The sequence below is a fragment of the Pollachius pollachius genome, assembly GCF_949987615.1.
Source record: "Pollachius pollachius genome assembly, chromosome: 20".
NCBI classification, from domain to species: Eukaryota; Metazoa; Chordata; class Actinopteri; order Gadiformes; family Gadidae; genus Pollachius; species Pollachius pollachius.
Window position 1 is genome coordinate 9,473,194 of NC_136953.1, and position 16,634 is coordinate 9,489,827.

Genomic DNA, 16,634 nt, shown 5'->3' on the forward strand with positions numbered 1-16,634 from the left:
GGTATGGGAGAGGGAGGAGGAGGACCTTCAGCAGTGACAACCGGCAGGATTCGAACCCGGGCCGCTGCTATCAGGACTCGGCCTACATGGTACGCGCTCTACACGGTAAGCCACCGCGGCTCCCCAAATATGGCTGTATTTAGCGTCACATATACACAAATAGAAGTACCCCATCTGATAAGGATAGTTATGGTTAAAGCACACCTAGAAAAAAAGCATCCATCTGGTATAAACAGGGGACGGTAACTTTGTTACCGTCCCCTGTTTATTGTTTCTTGTAAAAAAAAGAACTACAAAGATGGCCGCCATTACCTTTCAGGATGGTCTGCTGCTGCTTGGCGGAGCAGATGAGCCGGCTGATGCCCTCGATCATCTGGCTCTTGGAGTCCAGGTCCTTCTCCTTGGGCTTCTTCCCCAGGAAGATGGTAGGCACTGCAGGACAACACAGAGGGCGGACCAGTCAAACCCCACCTTACAGTTACGGCAAAGCAATGGCACTCGAACAAACGATAAATAATACCATTTTGAATTGATAAATATTCAAAAGCCATAGAAACCAAGAGAAAGCCAAATGCTATGGAGGATTCAATTACACACATTTTAATTTCATCATGAGATAGTTTACCGCCAGCTCCGTCCCCCTTTTATATTAATCCATAAAGGTTTCCATCTACCCTTTTCACAGAGGCCTAATCATAGTACAAAACTCAGTGCTGCATCAAAGCAGCCGACCCATAACAAGTCTTATGCACGACACCTGCTCTAGCGGTTGCCTTTTATGCTGAATCTCAGCACACTTTCTCAACCCTATCTGACCAAAACAGCCCAGTTATAATAATAGCCACCCACCTTTCTTGTTCTTCTCCTTGGTGACCACCGTCATGGCCATGGTGCTGACGTGCGCCTGCGGCTCAACGCCGCCCCCTCCTGGCAGCCGGCTGACCTGCAGGGCGCGGAAGGCGCTCTTCAGGGTGTTCTTGCAGCCCGTGTCGCGCCGCTCCCCCTCCCGGCGCTTCTCTGCCAGCGAGGCCAGCCAGTAGTCCACCTGCAGCCCGATGGCGTCCACGCCGTGTGACATGCTGGGGCTCCTGGGGGAACACAGGAAGTGGTCAATTGACTGCATTTCTATTTTTGTGTTTTGTCGTTTTTATCCAAAGCGCTTCACAATATCGCCTGACATTCATCCGTTCACGCACACATTCACACACCGACGGCGGAGTCAACCATGCAAGGCGACAGCCAGCTCCTCGGGAGAAGTTAGGGTTAGGTGCCTTGCTCAGGGACACCTCGACACTCGAACCTTGGGGTTACCACCCAACCCGCTCTGCCTCCAGAGCTACTGCCTTTTTACCCATAATACATGGATGAAGTTTGGAACTGACTTATTTCCGTGCTAAATCCTGTGATGCACTCATGGCGTCGTGGGCTGAGATCCGACATGTGCCACCCTGCTCAGGCGGCGACACACGTCACACAGATGGATGTGAGGCGTTTAATTAGTGTCCGAATTCCCCCTACACTCGTCACCTAGTGAGCCAGTTCCAAAACAAGCCTACGAGAGTTGTGGGAGGGAAGTGGACGAGCTGTACATCTTGTACCGCACTGTACTGCAGCTTCAGTTTTTGTACATGGAGCAGTTTGGCCAACTAAGCATTCTGAAATGAAGCCAATTAGGGGCGCGTTCCATTTTTCTTCCCCCCCTCCCTCCCTCCCTCCCTCCCTCCTTCGATCTCTCCAGCCCATGTTGCTGCTTCAACACACCTTAACGAGCTACACCTGTGCGTTAAGGGCGTGGCATCAGCGAGGAACAACCGGCCCTTAACCACCAAGCTACAACATGTTATATAGATAAATAAATAAACAATAGTCTCACCCCTGCACCGTCAGCACGGACCCCATGGAGGGGGAGGAGGGGGGAGTCGCCGCCTCCTTGATGGCCCCAGAGGGGGAAGTGTTGGTGGGGGGGGATGTGGAGGGGACGGCCAGGCTCACGGCCACGCCCTCCTCAGCGTCGCCTGGAAGCCACGGAGACGTGGGTCAGAAAACGTGTTCACACTCGCAGTCACAAGTTTCATATTGAACTCGCGATGCAGTTTGTTCTCCATTAAAGGTGACATATTATACCGCCAGGTGTGAGTGCGTTTAGCCGTTACAAGCCGTTTGGAAAATCGGCCTCTTCTGACATCACAAGGGGGCGGGTCCACCTAGATGTGTGTAAGATCGGTCTACCAGCCAACCAATTGGACTATAGCAAACGTTGCTCATCTATCCATTATACATCTAGGAGGATACACCCACTTGTGATGTCAGAAGAGGCAGATTTTCTGAACGGCTTCTAATGGCTCACCACACTCCCACCTGGTGGCATAATATGTCCCCTTTAATCATCGCAAAAAACACTTACCCATCGGAGAGGGGCCGGACTCGATGAGGCCCACTTTCACCACCTGTGATCCAGTAAATAGATGTGTTATATTGCCACGGATCGACACAGTGCTTGAATGGCTATTTTTAAAAGTAAATAAATACAGAGGCCGATACACTTACCCCGATGAAAGGAATAAACTTCTGGTAGGAGTCCTCATCACGCCTGAGAGGGAAGAGAACGCAACCGCTCATCATTATAATGAATAGGCTTTAAATCATAATCATAATCAATAATAAGTATTTTATTGAGTTTTCATACACCCCTGTTACTTTGCAGTCAACATCGTTGTTATTCCAATTAATTATTATGCTAATTATGATGAACTATTACAATTGATAATAATACTCTCGAAACAATGCCTATAAGCCCAAGCTATTTTTATGGTACGAAAGAACAGAGCACGTGCCGACATTGGTTCCAGCGCGGTTTCCTGTTTGTACTGGCTTGCAACATTTCTCACAGAGAGAGCGTCTCACATTATCTGGTGCATGACATTCTCTCTGTGTGTGTGTGTGTGTGTGTGTGTGTGTGTGTGTGTGTGTGTGTGTGTGTGTGTGTGTGTGTGTGTGTGTGTGTGTGTGTGTGTGTGTCTGTTTGTACGTGCACACTCACGTCCTGTGTTTGCAGGTGAGCATGGCCTCCGCGATAGGAAGCTGGTGAGTCACCGTGGCTCCGCCCACGTACTGGGCAATCCTCCCCGCGACGTCCAGCTGGTCTGCACACACACACACACACACACACACACACACACACACAGCTCAGAGTCAACCCCCTCTCTCGCTTCATATATACCGCATGTCTCTCTATCATCCGTCCAGCTGTCTGCACACACACACAGTGAAACCCCTCTCTCTATATATATACTGCATGTCTCTCTATCCTCCCCGTAGCATCCATCTGGCACACACACACACACACACACACACACACACACCTTGCTCTCTTCATATATACTATGTCTCTCTATACAGCTGGTCTGCAGACCAACACACACACAGTCACCCACTAATGATATACGGCTTTATCGTTATATTTGGGTTCATGTTGGCAGCCATTAATGAAATTAATTCTGTGCATTTACAACTTGTAAACAGTTTGTACAGACGTTGTAAATTGCTCACATATAAAAATGCTTGACATGATTAATACTTTGAATTCCTTTTATTTGGCGCGTGAATTAAAATAAGAACTTCCTTAACGACTTGGTTACTTGCGTACGAGTGCCCCCCGGTACATTAAAGCAGCGGGGCCATAATAAGTGATACCAGCGACCCCTGTGTGTGTCCTACGATGGCCCCCTGATCCAGGGCCTCTCTCTGGGGTACCTGAGGGAGGGGGGGGCTCAGAGCGGTTGAACATCTCCCGCCACGCCGTGTCCAGGAAGGCCGCGTTGTAGCGGTTGTCGAGGGCGCCCAGGTGCTTGGCAACGGGGTGGGAACCTGTTGAGGAGGCGGGGGGGACACCGTGAGAGAGATCGAAGGAGGGAGGGAGGGTGGGAAGAAAGGAGAAAAGGAACAAAAAATAAAAAAAGGAGGAAAGGGCAATTAAAAGGAGGCCACTAAAGTGAGGAATAAATAATAAAAGGAAGAAAGACAAAATATAAGGAGGAATGAAAGAAAAGAAAAGGACAAAGAAAGGAAGAGCCTCTCTTACCCAGCGGCACCACCAGGAACTTCATGTGGCTGAGCCAATCGGACGTCTTGTTGGCCAGCTGGGTGACAAAGAACTGCAGGATGGCGCCCAGGTAACTCTGGCTGCCCACCGCCGCCACCTTCACCGCCCGCGGCATGGACGAGTTACAGTTACAACTGGAGCGGAGAGAGGACGAGTTACAGTTACAACTGGAGCGGAGAGAGGACGAGTTACAGTTACAACTGGAGGGGAGAGAGGATGAGTTACAGTTACAACTGGAGCTGAGAGAGGACGAGTTACAGTTACAACTGGAGCTGAGAGAGGACGAGTTACAGTTACAACTGGGGGGGAGAGAGGACGAGTTACAGTTACAACTGGGGGGGAGAGAGGACGAGTTACAGTTACAACTGGAGCGGAGAGAGGACGAGTTACAGTTACAACTGGAGCGGAGAGAGGACGAGTTACAGTTACAACTGGAGGGGAGAGAGGATGAGTTACAGTTACAACTGGAGCGGAGAGAGGACGAGTTACAGTTACAACTGGAGCGGAGAGAGGACGAGTTACAGTTACAACTGGAGGGGAGAGAGGATGAGTTACGGAGAGAGGACGAGTTACAGTTACAACTGGAGCTGAGAGAGGACGAGTTACAGTTACAACTGGAGCGGAGAGAGGACGAGTTACAGTTACAACTGGGGGGGAGAGAGGACGAGTTACAGTTACAACTGGAGGGGAGAGAGGACGAGTTACAGTTACTACTGGAGCGGAGAGAGGACGAGTTACAGTTACAACTGGAGCGGAGAGAGGACGAGTTACAGTTACAACTGGAGGGGAGAGAGGACGAGTTACAGTTACAACTGGAGCGGAGAGAGGATGAGTTACAGTTACTACTGGAGCGGAGAGAGGACGAGTTACAGTTACAACTGGAGGGGAGAGAGGACGAGTTACAGTTACAACTGGAGCGGAGAGAGGACGAGTTACAGTTACAACTGGAGCGGAGAGAGGACGAGTTACAGTTACAACTGGGGGGGAGAGAGGACGAGTTACAGTTACAACTGGAGGGGAGAGAGGACGAGTTACAGTTACAACTGGAGCGGAGAGAGGACGAGTTACAGTTACAACTGGGGGGAAGAGACGAAAGGAGGAGAGGGGAGAGGAGACGAGAGTAGAAGCGGAAAGGGGAGGCAAGAGAGAGATGTCAAAACATTTGGATTGAAACCAGATGGAGGAGTGGCGAGGTGATTGGTGGAATTAACGACGATAGAGAGATGTGTGCAAGAGAGAGAGAGAGAGAGAGAGAGAGAGAGAGAGAGAGAGAGAGAGAGAGAGAGAGAGAGAGAGAGAGAGAGAGAGAGAGAGAGAGAGAGAGAGAGAGAGAGAGACTCACAACTTCTGGATGCGCGTGAGCAGAGCGGAGAGTACCGCCTGGATCTCTGCCGCCGAACACGTGCACACCACCGGCTGCCTGCCGATCTGGAGCTGCTCGGCCACGTACTGTAGGGCACGCACACACACACACACACACACTTCACAGTCAGGAGGCTGACTTCTAATTTGATAGAGAACCTACGTACGCTACTGTTTATAACGAAGCCATTAGTATTGTGGAACACACGGCTCTTGGTCGAGTTGATTTCCGCTGGAACGACCCCGTTTAGAAAACCTCACGCAGCACGCTGGAGGGCTGTCCAATACAAGCCACTGAAGAGTGTAGGGGACCAGACACACAGAGCTATTTAACACTGGAACGCACACAGACAGACACACTACCTGTCCCTGCCAGTCCGTCCCGTTGACCAGGATCAGTGTTTCTGGGAGGGCCGAGTCTGAGGAAAGGATCTGGTTCAGTTGGTCGTACACCGCCTTCCTCAGAACCTACACACACACACACACACACACACACACACACACACACAAATCTTAGGTGCACATATGCCTCATAGACCAGCTCATCAATCCCACAGTCTAGCACCTTCATGTTGGCGGTGGTGAGTCAGCGCAGCCCACTGTGTTTCCTGATGTGCTAGTCACCGGGCGGCCGTGACATACATCCGCTCGGCCGACACGTCCTCTAGCATTGGCTAAATTGCCAACAAAACTTAGAGTGAATGATGATTAAAAACGACCACGCCCTTTATGTGTCTAACACATGTTGTTGTATGCAACCACTCCTATCCAACCCTGGCCATAATGCACAATACATTTTGCACATCTTCCAGTTTGTCCAGTTTTAATTTTACACACATTTATAGTATTCTTCATTTGTTAAAACTTTTATTGCGTTTTATTTTATTCTATTGTATTTCATTCTTTTTGAGCACAGAAAATACAGAGAATGCCACGACATTTCACTGCACATCCTGTATGTGTATGTGATAAATAAAAACCTTTGAATCTTTTGAATATTGAATATATTGGCTGATATAATGATGTGTTTATGTATCAGGGGGTGTAGACTCATCTCCACTTGCTAGACTACTACCCATGCCCCTGTTTCTAACTTTGGGTCCTACGAGCCCTACGACGAAGCTTCTTTGAGAGGGTCTACTGAGGGTCTACTGGGGGCCCCTCACCGGCGCGGTCTGCCCCAGCTCGGGGGACCTCTCCGAGTCCGTGCTGTTGGTCCTCTCGCTGAGTGGCTTGGACAGCTGCCTCTCCTTCATGGGCGTGGCCCCGCGCTTCTGCCTGGGGGTGTGGCTTCCATCCAGCCTGAGATGAGGAAGGCGGAGTCAGTAGGCCATCAGGGATGTTTAGTCAAAATTGGTCGTCTTTTTTTTTTGCTTCTGTCCAAAGCGACAAGTGAGGAGAAGTTGTGTTAGCACTAAAGATATCTCAAGTGCTTTACAGCCATGTTTCTTAAAATATATATATATATATATATATATATATATATATATATATATATATATATATATATATATATATATATATATATTATAATAATATATTTTTTATAATAAGAACTTTATTGTGTTCACAAATCAAAAGAGTAGCTAAAGAGTGATTTTACTTGTATAGTAACAGAAGATGTAACGGAAGTTGTACTCAGTAATCCCAGTTGGGAATCTGCCTGACATTCTGGAACAGGGGGAGGAGAGTTGGTTACCTTGGGGACGGCATGGGCTGGTTCTCGTTCTTGCTGATCTTCATGGGCGTACGGGGTTTCTCCGCCACGGACACCGTAATGGAGGGGCCCACCTCGGCTACCATTTCCTGGTCATTCAGCTCCTGTGCACACACACACACACACATTTTTTTTCAGTGTCGATATATAATGATGTAGATATATAATGATGTAGATATATAATGACGTAGATATATAATGACGTAGATATATAATGAGACAAATATTCTCTGTGTATGTATTGTAATAATACGTTACTTCGCATCACATACAATTCAGTTCATTAAACTTCATAAAATTATATTCTTTATGCATTACCCCCCCCCACACACCTGTTAAAGCAATCATAATAAAATAAAATAATAAAAATCAATGTGAAATTATTGCATTACTAGTGTAATAACTAATTTGTATCCCCCCCCCCCACACACACACACAGGGAGGAAGAGGAGGGTACCAGTGTGTTGCTCTCGGCCTGGGCCTCTTCTAGGTTGCGGCTGCGGGAGAGCTTCATCTTCTCCATGGGCGCTGGCTCCCCCTGCTGGACAAACGAGACGTCAATCACCCCGTAACCATAACACCCGGGTGGGGGCGGGGCATTAACGAGCCACTGTCAGGAGACCGCCTCCCCAGTCCATTGTGTTTTGTATATGTGTTTATGTTTTTTATATAGTTTGTTATTAAATCCCTCAATAACTGAATTGGATTTGAAGGTTGAAGGTGGACCCCACCCCCAGGGTGAAGATGAGTAAGGGTGCTATAGACTCCACACAGCTAAAGCGGTTTCACATCGACTGAGCAGACATCCCATCGCTGCCATGGAGTCTCTGACCCTTTTTAAAAGTGAAAACACACATTCCCCCCGCACCCTGGGCTGATCATCATGACACATTCTTCAGATCGGCGAACCCGTTCCCCTTAGGTTCTCACGGGCAGGTGTTATGTAATGTTGGGTGATGTTGTGTCACGTTCTTCCTAAAAATATAACACTTCTTTCATGTCGGAAAACTCCCACACCCAGAGCATCAGAGAGGCACGGCTGCAGCCACAAAGCCGTGGTTGGGGGTTCGAAACCCACAAGCTTCTGCGCAACAGTGAGACAACAGTTGCTATAGCCGCCGCCTGACTACATTATCTTCTATGTGTGCGGTTTGTGCACCGGTGTGGATCGATGATCGATAAGTATTGATCGTGCATTGTTAAAATAAACAAGGATTTATGACAAAGAAAAAAAACGAATTTGGTCAAAAAAAATATTTGATGCCCACATAAAAAGGACTCTTCTTATGTGGGCATCAAACCCCTAACATTGCCACATTGAAATGTTTTTATCATTGCCACATAAAAAGGACTCTTTTTATAAAAAGGCTCTTTTTATGTGGGATTTTATAAATGCTTTATGTATGCTATGCACACACGGTATTACAACACTCTGGATTAAAACATCCACCAAATGGCATGCACACACACACGTGTGCATATATGTATGCATGCCTGTGCGTGTGTGTGTGGCTGTGTGTACGTGCATGTGTGCGTGCTGGTGGTACCGGGCTGAAGGTGCCGTCCCGCCCCAGGCTGCCCTTGCTGTTCAGGCTGCCGATCTCCGTCTGGGAGCTCGACTGGGACATCCCCTCGAAGAACGGCCTGGAAGGAAGGCCGTCGTTAGCGAGGGACTATTCAACCGCTCCTTGCACCAGACCCTCACGCTCAGACCACTTTGAGATACAGACAGAAGCTCTCCTTCAGACTTTCAAAACGGAGCATTCTTTTTTATTTTTTAAATGAGTTTATTCTGATGATGGTCAGACTATATTCTGATTAATAACAGAGAATTCATCGATTGTGATTCACCGAGGGTAGGGATGAGTCACCATTCTTGGAGCATATGTAAATACTGAATAGGATTCAATCTTAAAACAATGTCTTTTACCTGGAGGATTCGGTATTGGAAATTCTGGTCAATATATTTATATTTTTATTTGTCAATATATTTATATTTTTATTTGTATGCTTATTCTTTTAAAATGATACGTCTTCAGGTGGTAGCAGTAACTCATATTGTCCACCAGAGGGCAGACTAACTTTAGACGTTTTAACCTTAACAGCAAATGGAGCAGGTCAAGAGTCCTCAATATTAAAATAGCCTTTTGAATACTGTGCTAGTAATCTTTATGTGTGAGTGCTTGTTGTGTGTTTAGGTGTGTCTTCTACTTCCTGCACATGAAGGATGTTGGCAGATGGGCGGTGAATGCGAGAGTGCGTGTGCACGTGTGTTTGCGCGTATGTGCATTCATGTGTGTGGGACCGAGCACTGGCATGTCCTATATTATAATGTGAAATGTGGCTGGTCTTGCTGTGTCATTTCTCCCTGGCAATGCTTGTACAGAACCCCAGAGGATTCTGCTTTAAAAAGGCCCCTGTGTTGTTAAACCTCATTATAGCTCCAATAACATAGTGGTTCTGGAAAACTAAAAATCAATAGTTAGCAAAACTCAGCGCTTGTTATGTTAGCGTACCTCAGTTTAGGGTTAGCGTTAGAGTACCTCAGTTTAGGGTTTGGGTTAGCAAACCTTAGCTTGGGGTTTGGGCTGGCGTACCTTAGCTTGAGGTTTTTGCTAGCATACCTTGAAGAGTCGCGTGCAGGTACATTTTTTGCATTAAATCACAGCATGTGCTCATCAAAAGAGGAAAAGGATTATCTTGGCTCTTAACTGCGAAGTGCTTAAAAAAGCAAATTAATCTGGTGTCAAACGGTGCGACGCGCATTGCGTGACTAGTCCGTTAGGGAAGCACCTAAGCAGGCACCCTGACTCAGAGCAGCATGGGGTGGTCCATCAGCTGTCAAGATGTCATTGTGCACAGGGCTGTGAATCTGAAGGCTTTCAGTGCGCTGGCGGGTCACGTGGTGCAATCCCCTTGTGATGCCCCTTCAGTATCTTGGCGTGGCTGGCACTTTGCGGAACTGAATTGATTCTGGCTTTTGTTCTAAGCTGCACAACATGTATAGTCTTCACGAGACTACGTCGATTTGCTTCGTTAATGGCGTAGCGTACCTTATCTTTGGGTAAAAGTACCTTACATTGGGTTTCGGGTTAACATACCTTATCTTGCATTAGCATACCCTAGCTTGGGTATTTGGGTTAGCGTACCCTAGCTTTGCGCTAGCATACCTCAGCTTGGGCTTTGGTTTAGCGTACCCTAGCTCTGCGTTAGCGTACCTCAGCTTGGGCTTGGGCGTGCTGAGGATGCTGTCGGTCTCGTCCATCTCTGGCCCGCTGTCGCTGGGGTTGTACATCTCCAGGCTGTCATAGAGCTCGTCCAGGTCCTCCTCAACCTCCTGGATCTGCTCCCGGGACACGTGCTCCAGGCCAAAGCCCACCTAAGCACCGGGCGGGGGGGGCGGAGGGGGTAGAATCAGAGTCAGTTTAAATCCCAACAGCAGCAGGGCCGATGGGAGTGGTAAGTGTTCTGACACTGCAAATCTGTAGCTAACTCCTGCAGCACTCCCGGTAGTTACTACAGAAGCTGTAGTGTTATAGTAGTAGGTAGGCTGGTAGTCGCAGGAGTAAATGCTCTTAGGGTCAATGATAATTACAACAGACACCGTGATGATGTCATTAGAGGCACTAGGAACACTGGCAGTGTAAACAAAGATTGCCCGGCGTCCAAAAGGAAATAGGAGAAGTGCTTTGTTTGCTTGTTTCCCACGGAAGTCATTTTCTTAATTAGCTTGTGTGTCTGTGTGATCGTGTGTGTGCTTGTATACGTGTGTGTGTGTGTGTCAGCAGCACTAACAGCAAAGATAAGAAACAAGCAAAGATTGGTTTGTCAGAAGCCATCAGAGCAGACACACGCTCCTGGTAAATAAATATAGCAAAACGTATCGTAACATAACCAGGCTTTTCAGAGGCACTGCTCTATAATTTGAGCCGGCATTCGTTTTGGCACGAAATGCCGCGGATTAAAAATAGAAACCATAACAATATGAGGGCGGCTGGCTTCTATCCACCGAAACCAAACAGACGCACACTTTCGTGGGGGCAACACAGCACTGGCACGTACACGCCTGCACCCTCACATGCACTTGTTTTGTTTTTTAAGCCCACCCGTACAGTGTCAAAGTGCGAGCTGCCTTTGCCACTTCTTTCGCCCACACTTCTGAGAACACAACCATGAGAGAGAGCGAAAGAGCGAGAGAATGAAGGTGGGAAGAGAGATGGGACATATGAAAGAAGGGTGTGAAAGCAATACATTGGGAGAGAGAGAGAAAATTGAGGGGGGGGGGAGCAGGGAGTAAAACAGAGATGGAGAGCAAGAGAGTAAGTGAATGAGAGCAAGAGCGAGCTAGAGTAAGTGAATGAGAGAGAGCGAGCAAGCGAACGAGGGGGAGAGAGAGAGAGACATACATAGAGAGGGTGAGAGCAAGAGCGAACAAGAGAGCGACTTAGAGAGGGAAAGAGAGGCCTACCTCGTCGGTCACTTTGAACCTCTTCAGTAGGGCAACAAACTTCTGCTTGATGTTGGGTTGCTGGAAGGAGAATCACACACACGGGTCAAGGGAGTGGAGACTGGGACTGTGAGTGAGTTTGTGTGTGCGCAACTATGAGGGTGGCTGAGTTATGCAAAAAAAAAAAATCAAAGGTGTGAATGGGGCTGGGACGGAGGAAGTGATGACAATGAAGTGCAGCGGTCCAGCAGAGAGAGAGAAAGAGAAAGAGAGAATATATATGTGCATGTGTGTGTTTTAAGGGGTTCTGTTCTGCACATTCGATGCACAATCGCTACGCGATTCCTGCAGCGGTTTGTGTGTGTGTGTGCTTGCACACACAACCACACTTGTGATATACCACCCTTGTCCTATTTGGCAGTTGCAGATTTACTACAATTTACTGGTCTCCACTAGTGTGTACTTATCTCTACCCCTGGAAGGGGGAAAAGAGAGAGAGAGGGAGGGAGTGTGTGTGTGTTTAGTTGTCTCCGCTTTACTACCAGGGGGAATTGGGCCCAAATTATAAACATCCAGACCTCGGGGGAAGAGCTGATTAAGATAGCAAGATGAAAAGGACCGAGAGTGACGGACGGACAGAGACGAAGGAGAGGGTGGAGGAAGGGGTCGAAGGAAGGAGGGATGGGAAGATGAAAAGGATGGATGGATAGAGGGAGAGAGGGATGGACAGAATCAATGAGGGATGGAGAAAGAGAGGGATGGACAGAACGATGGAGGGATGGAGAGAGCTACGAGGGAGAGGATCTCTTACCCGGGCGATGGCCGTGTTGGAGGGGGGCTTCCGTCGCAGCTTCTTCTTCCTCACCTCGTCCTCTTCGTCAAACAGATACTGAGAGAGAGGCAGACGCAGAGAGATGTTTTGGTAGGTTTTCTAGATGAATTTATTAAGTCTTAACACTCCTCTGGAGACCAGCGCCTTGCTCCTCCCTCTGTGTTGCAGTCCGGGCCTCAAACCAACAAACACGCCAAGGGCGCTCATCATCTTATACGGACTCTTTGCCTGTGTCGCCATGGCAACAGGCTCAAGTAACAAGAAAAGAGGAACGACTTAAACCACACACACGCACACACACACACACAAACACACACACCTGCCCATGAACGGGGTCGTCGCTGCCCTCTTGTTCCGAAGAGTAGCTCTCCTCCTCTTCCTCCGAGTAATTGTCAATGTCTGGGGAACGGTCTGGAGAGGGAGAGAAGGATAGAGAGACAGAGAGAGAAATAGAGAGTTAGCTACTTCATGCTGGTGCGGTATATTTTATCCGTATCCAGAGTTACAAACATCAAGGCCAAGAGTCAGCTTGTCAGCTTGATTCTGAAAGTATCCAACTGGAAACCTCCCAACCCTCCCGACCCCTTAACGCGCCCCCTTTCCTCACCGGACATCTTGGCCTTGGGCCCCTCCTGGTTGATGGGCTGGCTGGACAGGGAGTACACCCGGACCTCGGCCACCGGCACCGAGGTGTCCTTCAGCTGGCTGTGCAGCCCCAGCACCTGGGCTCCCTCACTGGGGTGCTGCATCACCTGCAGGGAGCACACAGCGACAGGGGGCTGGGTGATTGACGGTGGTGGGCGGGGGGCACACTTCTGCGTTGAACACCCGTGGTTCTCTAGCTTTGACGGTTCTGCAACAGTGTAAGAAAATCGGCAAGAGTCGCAAATTCTGTAGCCTCGTTCTTTTGACACTTTCGAGCGTCAAAGAACTACAAAGAACTACTGCGGGCCGGCCCATTGGTCCATTGATCTACTCGTACCGCCCACTCTGTGTGGGCGGTACGAGTAGATCAATGGACCAATGGGCTGGCCGCAGTCCCCAATACTAAATGCCAACGTAAGAGAGGGAGCTGAATGGGTAAAAGCTCCGCATTGGGTCGGACGACTAGCTATCTGCTGATCCCCTGTAAGCTGAGGATCGTGTCGTACGAGTGAACGTACAGTGGGGCAAAAAAGTATTTAGTCAGCCACCAATTGTGCAAGTTCTCCCACTTAAACAGATGAGAGAGGCCTGTAATTTTCATCATAGGTAAACCTCAGCTATGAGAGACAAAATGAAAAAAAAAAATCTAGAAAATCACATTGTCTGATTTTTAAAGAATTTATTTGCAAATTATGGTGGAAAATAAGTATTTGGTCAATAACAAAAGGTCATCTCAATACTTTGTTACATGCCCTTTGTTGGCAATGACAGAGGTCAAATGTTTTCTGTAAGTCTTTACAAGGTTTTCACACACTGCTGCTGGTATTTTGGCCCATTCCTCCATGCAGATCTCCTCTAGAGCAGAGATGTTTTTGGGCCTTCGCTGGGCAACACGGACTTTTAACTCCCTCCAAAGATTTTCTATGGGGTTGAGATCTGGAGACTGGCTAGGCCACTCCAGGACCTTGAAATGCTTCTTACGAAGCCACTCCTTCGTTGCCCGGGCGGTGTGTTTGGGGTCATTGTCATGCTGAAAGACCCAGCCAGGTTTCATCTTCAGTGCTCTTGCTGATGGAAGGAGGTTTTCACTCAAAATCTCAATATACATGGCCCCATTCATTCTTTCCGTCACACGGATCAGACGTCCTGGTCCCTTGGCAGAAAAACAGCCCCAAAGCATGATGTTTCCACCCCCATGCTTCACTGTAGGTATGGTGTTCTTTGGATGCAACTCAGCATTCTTTCTCCTCCAAACACGACGAGTTGAGTTTTTACCAAAAAGTTCTATTTTGGTTTCATCTGACCATATGACATTCTCCCAATCCTGTTCTGGATCATCCAAATGCTCTCTAGCAAACTTCAAACGGGCCCGGACATGCACTGGCTTTAGCAGGGGGACACGTCTGGCACTGCAGGATTTGAGTCCCTGGCGGCGTAGTGTGTTAGTGATGGTAGCCTTTGTTACTTTGGTCCCAGCTCTCTGGAGGTCATTCACTAGATCCCCCCGTGTGGTTCTGGGATTTTTGTTCATCATTCTTGTGATCATTTTGACCCCACAGGGTGAGATCTTGCGTGGAGCCCCAGATCGAGGGAGATTATCAGTGGTCTTGTATGTATTCCATTTCCTAATAATTGCTCCCACAGTTGATTTCTTCACACCAAGCTGCTTACCTATTGCAGATTCTGACTTCCCAGCCTGGTGCAGGTCTACAATTGTGTTTCTGGTGTCCTTTGACAGATCTTTGGTCTTGGCCATAGTGGAGTTTGGAGTGTGACTGTTTGAGGTTGTGGACAGGTGTCTTTTATACTGATAAGGAGTTCAAACAGGTGCCATTAATACAGGTAACAAGTGGAGGACAGAGGAGCCTCTTAAAGAAGAAGTTACAGGTCTGTGACAGCCAGAAATCTTGCTGGTTTGTAGGTGACCAAATACTTATTTTCCACCATAATTTGCAAATAAATTCTTAAAAAATCAGAAGTTGTGATTTTCTGGATTTTTTTTTTCATTAAGTCTCTCATAGCTGAGGTTTACCTATGATGAAAATGACAGGCCTCTCTCGTCTTTTTAAGTGGGAGAACTTGCACAATTGGTGGCTGACTAAATACTTTTTTGCCCCACTGTATGTGCAAACCTCCTCAACTTGTCTGTCGCAAATGAGCAGGTGAAGCGCAACTGGCGGGCCCCACCCCGTTACATACCTCCATATGCATACACCACCTCACACTGATGTAGGCCACCTCAGTGTGAGGGGACTTAGGCTATGTTGGAAAAACTATGAATGTCAATGACTGTGAGGGAGGGAGGGAGGGAGGGAGGGAGGGAGGAGAGTGATAGAGAGAGCGAGAGGGGAATGAGAAAACGAAATTGGTGTCTGAAGAGGCACTAGATGGAGGGTGGGAGAGTGAGAGTGGGACGATAATGAAAAAAAGAAAAAAAAAGAAAAGCAAAAGAAGAAGCGAAAAGGGCAGGATTGAAAACACGAATGGGGGAGGGAGAACATTGTGTGTGCGCCCGTGCACGTGTGAATTTGATTGAACCAGCCCCTCACCTTCAGAACTCTTACACCTGTGCTCGCAAGTCCCAACAAATTCATTACATCTATGTGTGTATGTGTGCGTTTATACGCGTTTCTATAAGACAGCAAGTGAGTGGGGCCTTGGTGCAGCTTCGACCTAAACCAGTCTTTAGGGTTGTGTGTATTAAGTATTTCAAATGCATTTGTTTGATGTTGAGTTTTGTATTATCCGTGTCTACATTTTGTGCTTGCGTGTGTGTGTGTAATGCACACATCTTGTGTATGTGCAACCGCATCTATGCATGCTTATGGGCATGCATTGCCTCAGCATGCTGGTCACACCTCTCTCACCGTCTCTCTGCCTCCTCCCTCTCACTCTCCCTTTCCATCTATCTGTCCCTCCCTCCCTCCCTCCCCCATCCATCTGTCCCTCCCTCCCTCCCTCCCTCCCCCTCCCTCTTTAATGAAGTCTGCGTAGCACAGTGTTACCCAGACGAGCCTGGACAAGGACGAGCCTGGACAAGACGTTTTGACATCACTGCTCCTCTATTACTGCCGTGCGTTCACATCAGCGTGCTACTTCTATTGTTGTTTATGTTGTTGTTGTGTTGGAGTGAGTCAGCTCATTTATTGTTTTGTGAAGACCCTTTATCCCAACCACCTATAATGTTTGTGTGACACACACACACACACACACACACACGTCATCATTTACAGCACAAGGAGAACCAGCACATCACGATTATTCAAACGATTGTTTCTGTGTTTGAAAACATGATGCATTTATTCAACATTCTCTCCAAAAAAACTAAAATAATGTACAAATACTTATCCAGCTGGATTTCTATAAAACATTTAATGAATAAAATAAATATACCTGCAAATAAAAATATAAACTTAATTATATTAGTTTGGAGATCATTGGACGCAAAAATGGAAATCTCGATAAAATTATCGAGTAATCGCACAGTCCTACGACGTCGCCTCTGTGAAATGGGTCAATGTGTGTACTT

The 16,634-nt window shown here is 47.7% G+C and overlaps 1 protein-coding gene across 2 annotated transcripts in view; it reads right to left on the reverse strand.

The window, feature by feature from the left end:
- pacs1 (phosphofurin acidic cluster sorting protein 1) overlaps positions 1-16,634 on the reverse strand; it is a 41,799-nt gene that overhangs the window by 4,259 nt on the left and 20,906 nt on the right. The window contains exons 5-23 of one of the 2 annotated variants that reach the window (XM_079757590.1): positions 13,068-13,212; positions 12,780-12,871; positions 12,440-12,517; positions 11,650-11,709; positions 10,400-10,560; positions 8,729-8,825; positions 7,639-7,719; positions 7,164-7,285; positions 6,631-6,766; positions 5,828-5,932; positions 5,445-5,551; positions 4,082-4,236; positions 3,754-3,867; positions 3,041-3,143; positions 2,548-2,590; positions 2,405-2,447; positions 1,874-2,015; positions 850-1,088; positions 313-432 (exon numbers count right to left, since the gene is read on the reverse strand). In XM_079757590.1, the coding sequence (XP_079613716.1) occupies positions 313-432; positions 850-1,088; positions 1,874-2,015; positions 2,405-2,447; positions 2,548-2,590; positions 3,041-3,143; positions 3,754-3,867; positions 4,082-4,236; positions 5,445-5,551; positions 5,828-5,932; positions 6,631-6,766; positions 7,164-7,285; positions 7,639-7,719; positions 8,729-8,825; positions 10,400-10,560; positions 11,650-11,709; positions 12,440-12,517; positions 12,780-12,871; positions 13,068-13,212 (2,143 nt within the window). Of the gene's footprint in view, positions 1-312; positions 433-849; positions 1,089-1,873; positions 2,016-2,404; positions 2,448-2,547; positions 2,591-3,040; positions 3,144-3,753; positions 3,868-4,081; positions 4,237-5,444; positions 5,552-5,827; positions 5,933-6,630; positions 6,767-7,163; positions 7,286-7,638; positions 7,723-8,728; positions 8,826-10,399; positions 10,561-11,649; positions 11,710-12,439; positions 12,518-12,779; positions 12,872-13,067; positions 13,213-16,634 lie in introns of both variants that reach the window. The other variant, XM_079757589.1, reaches the window with a different exon arrangement.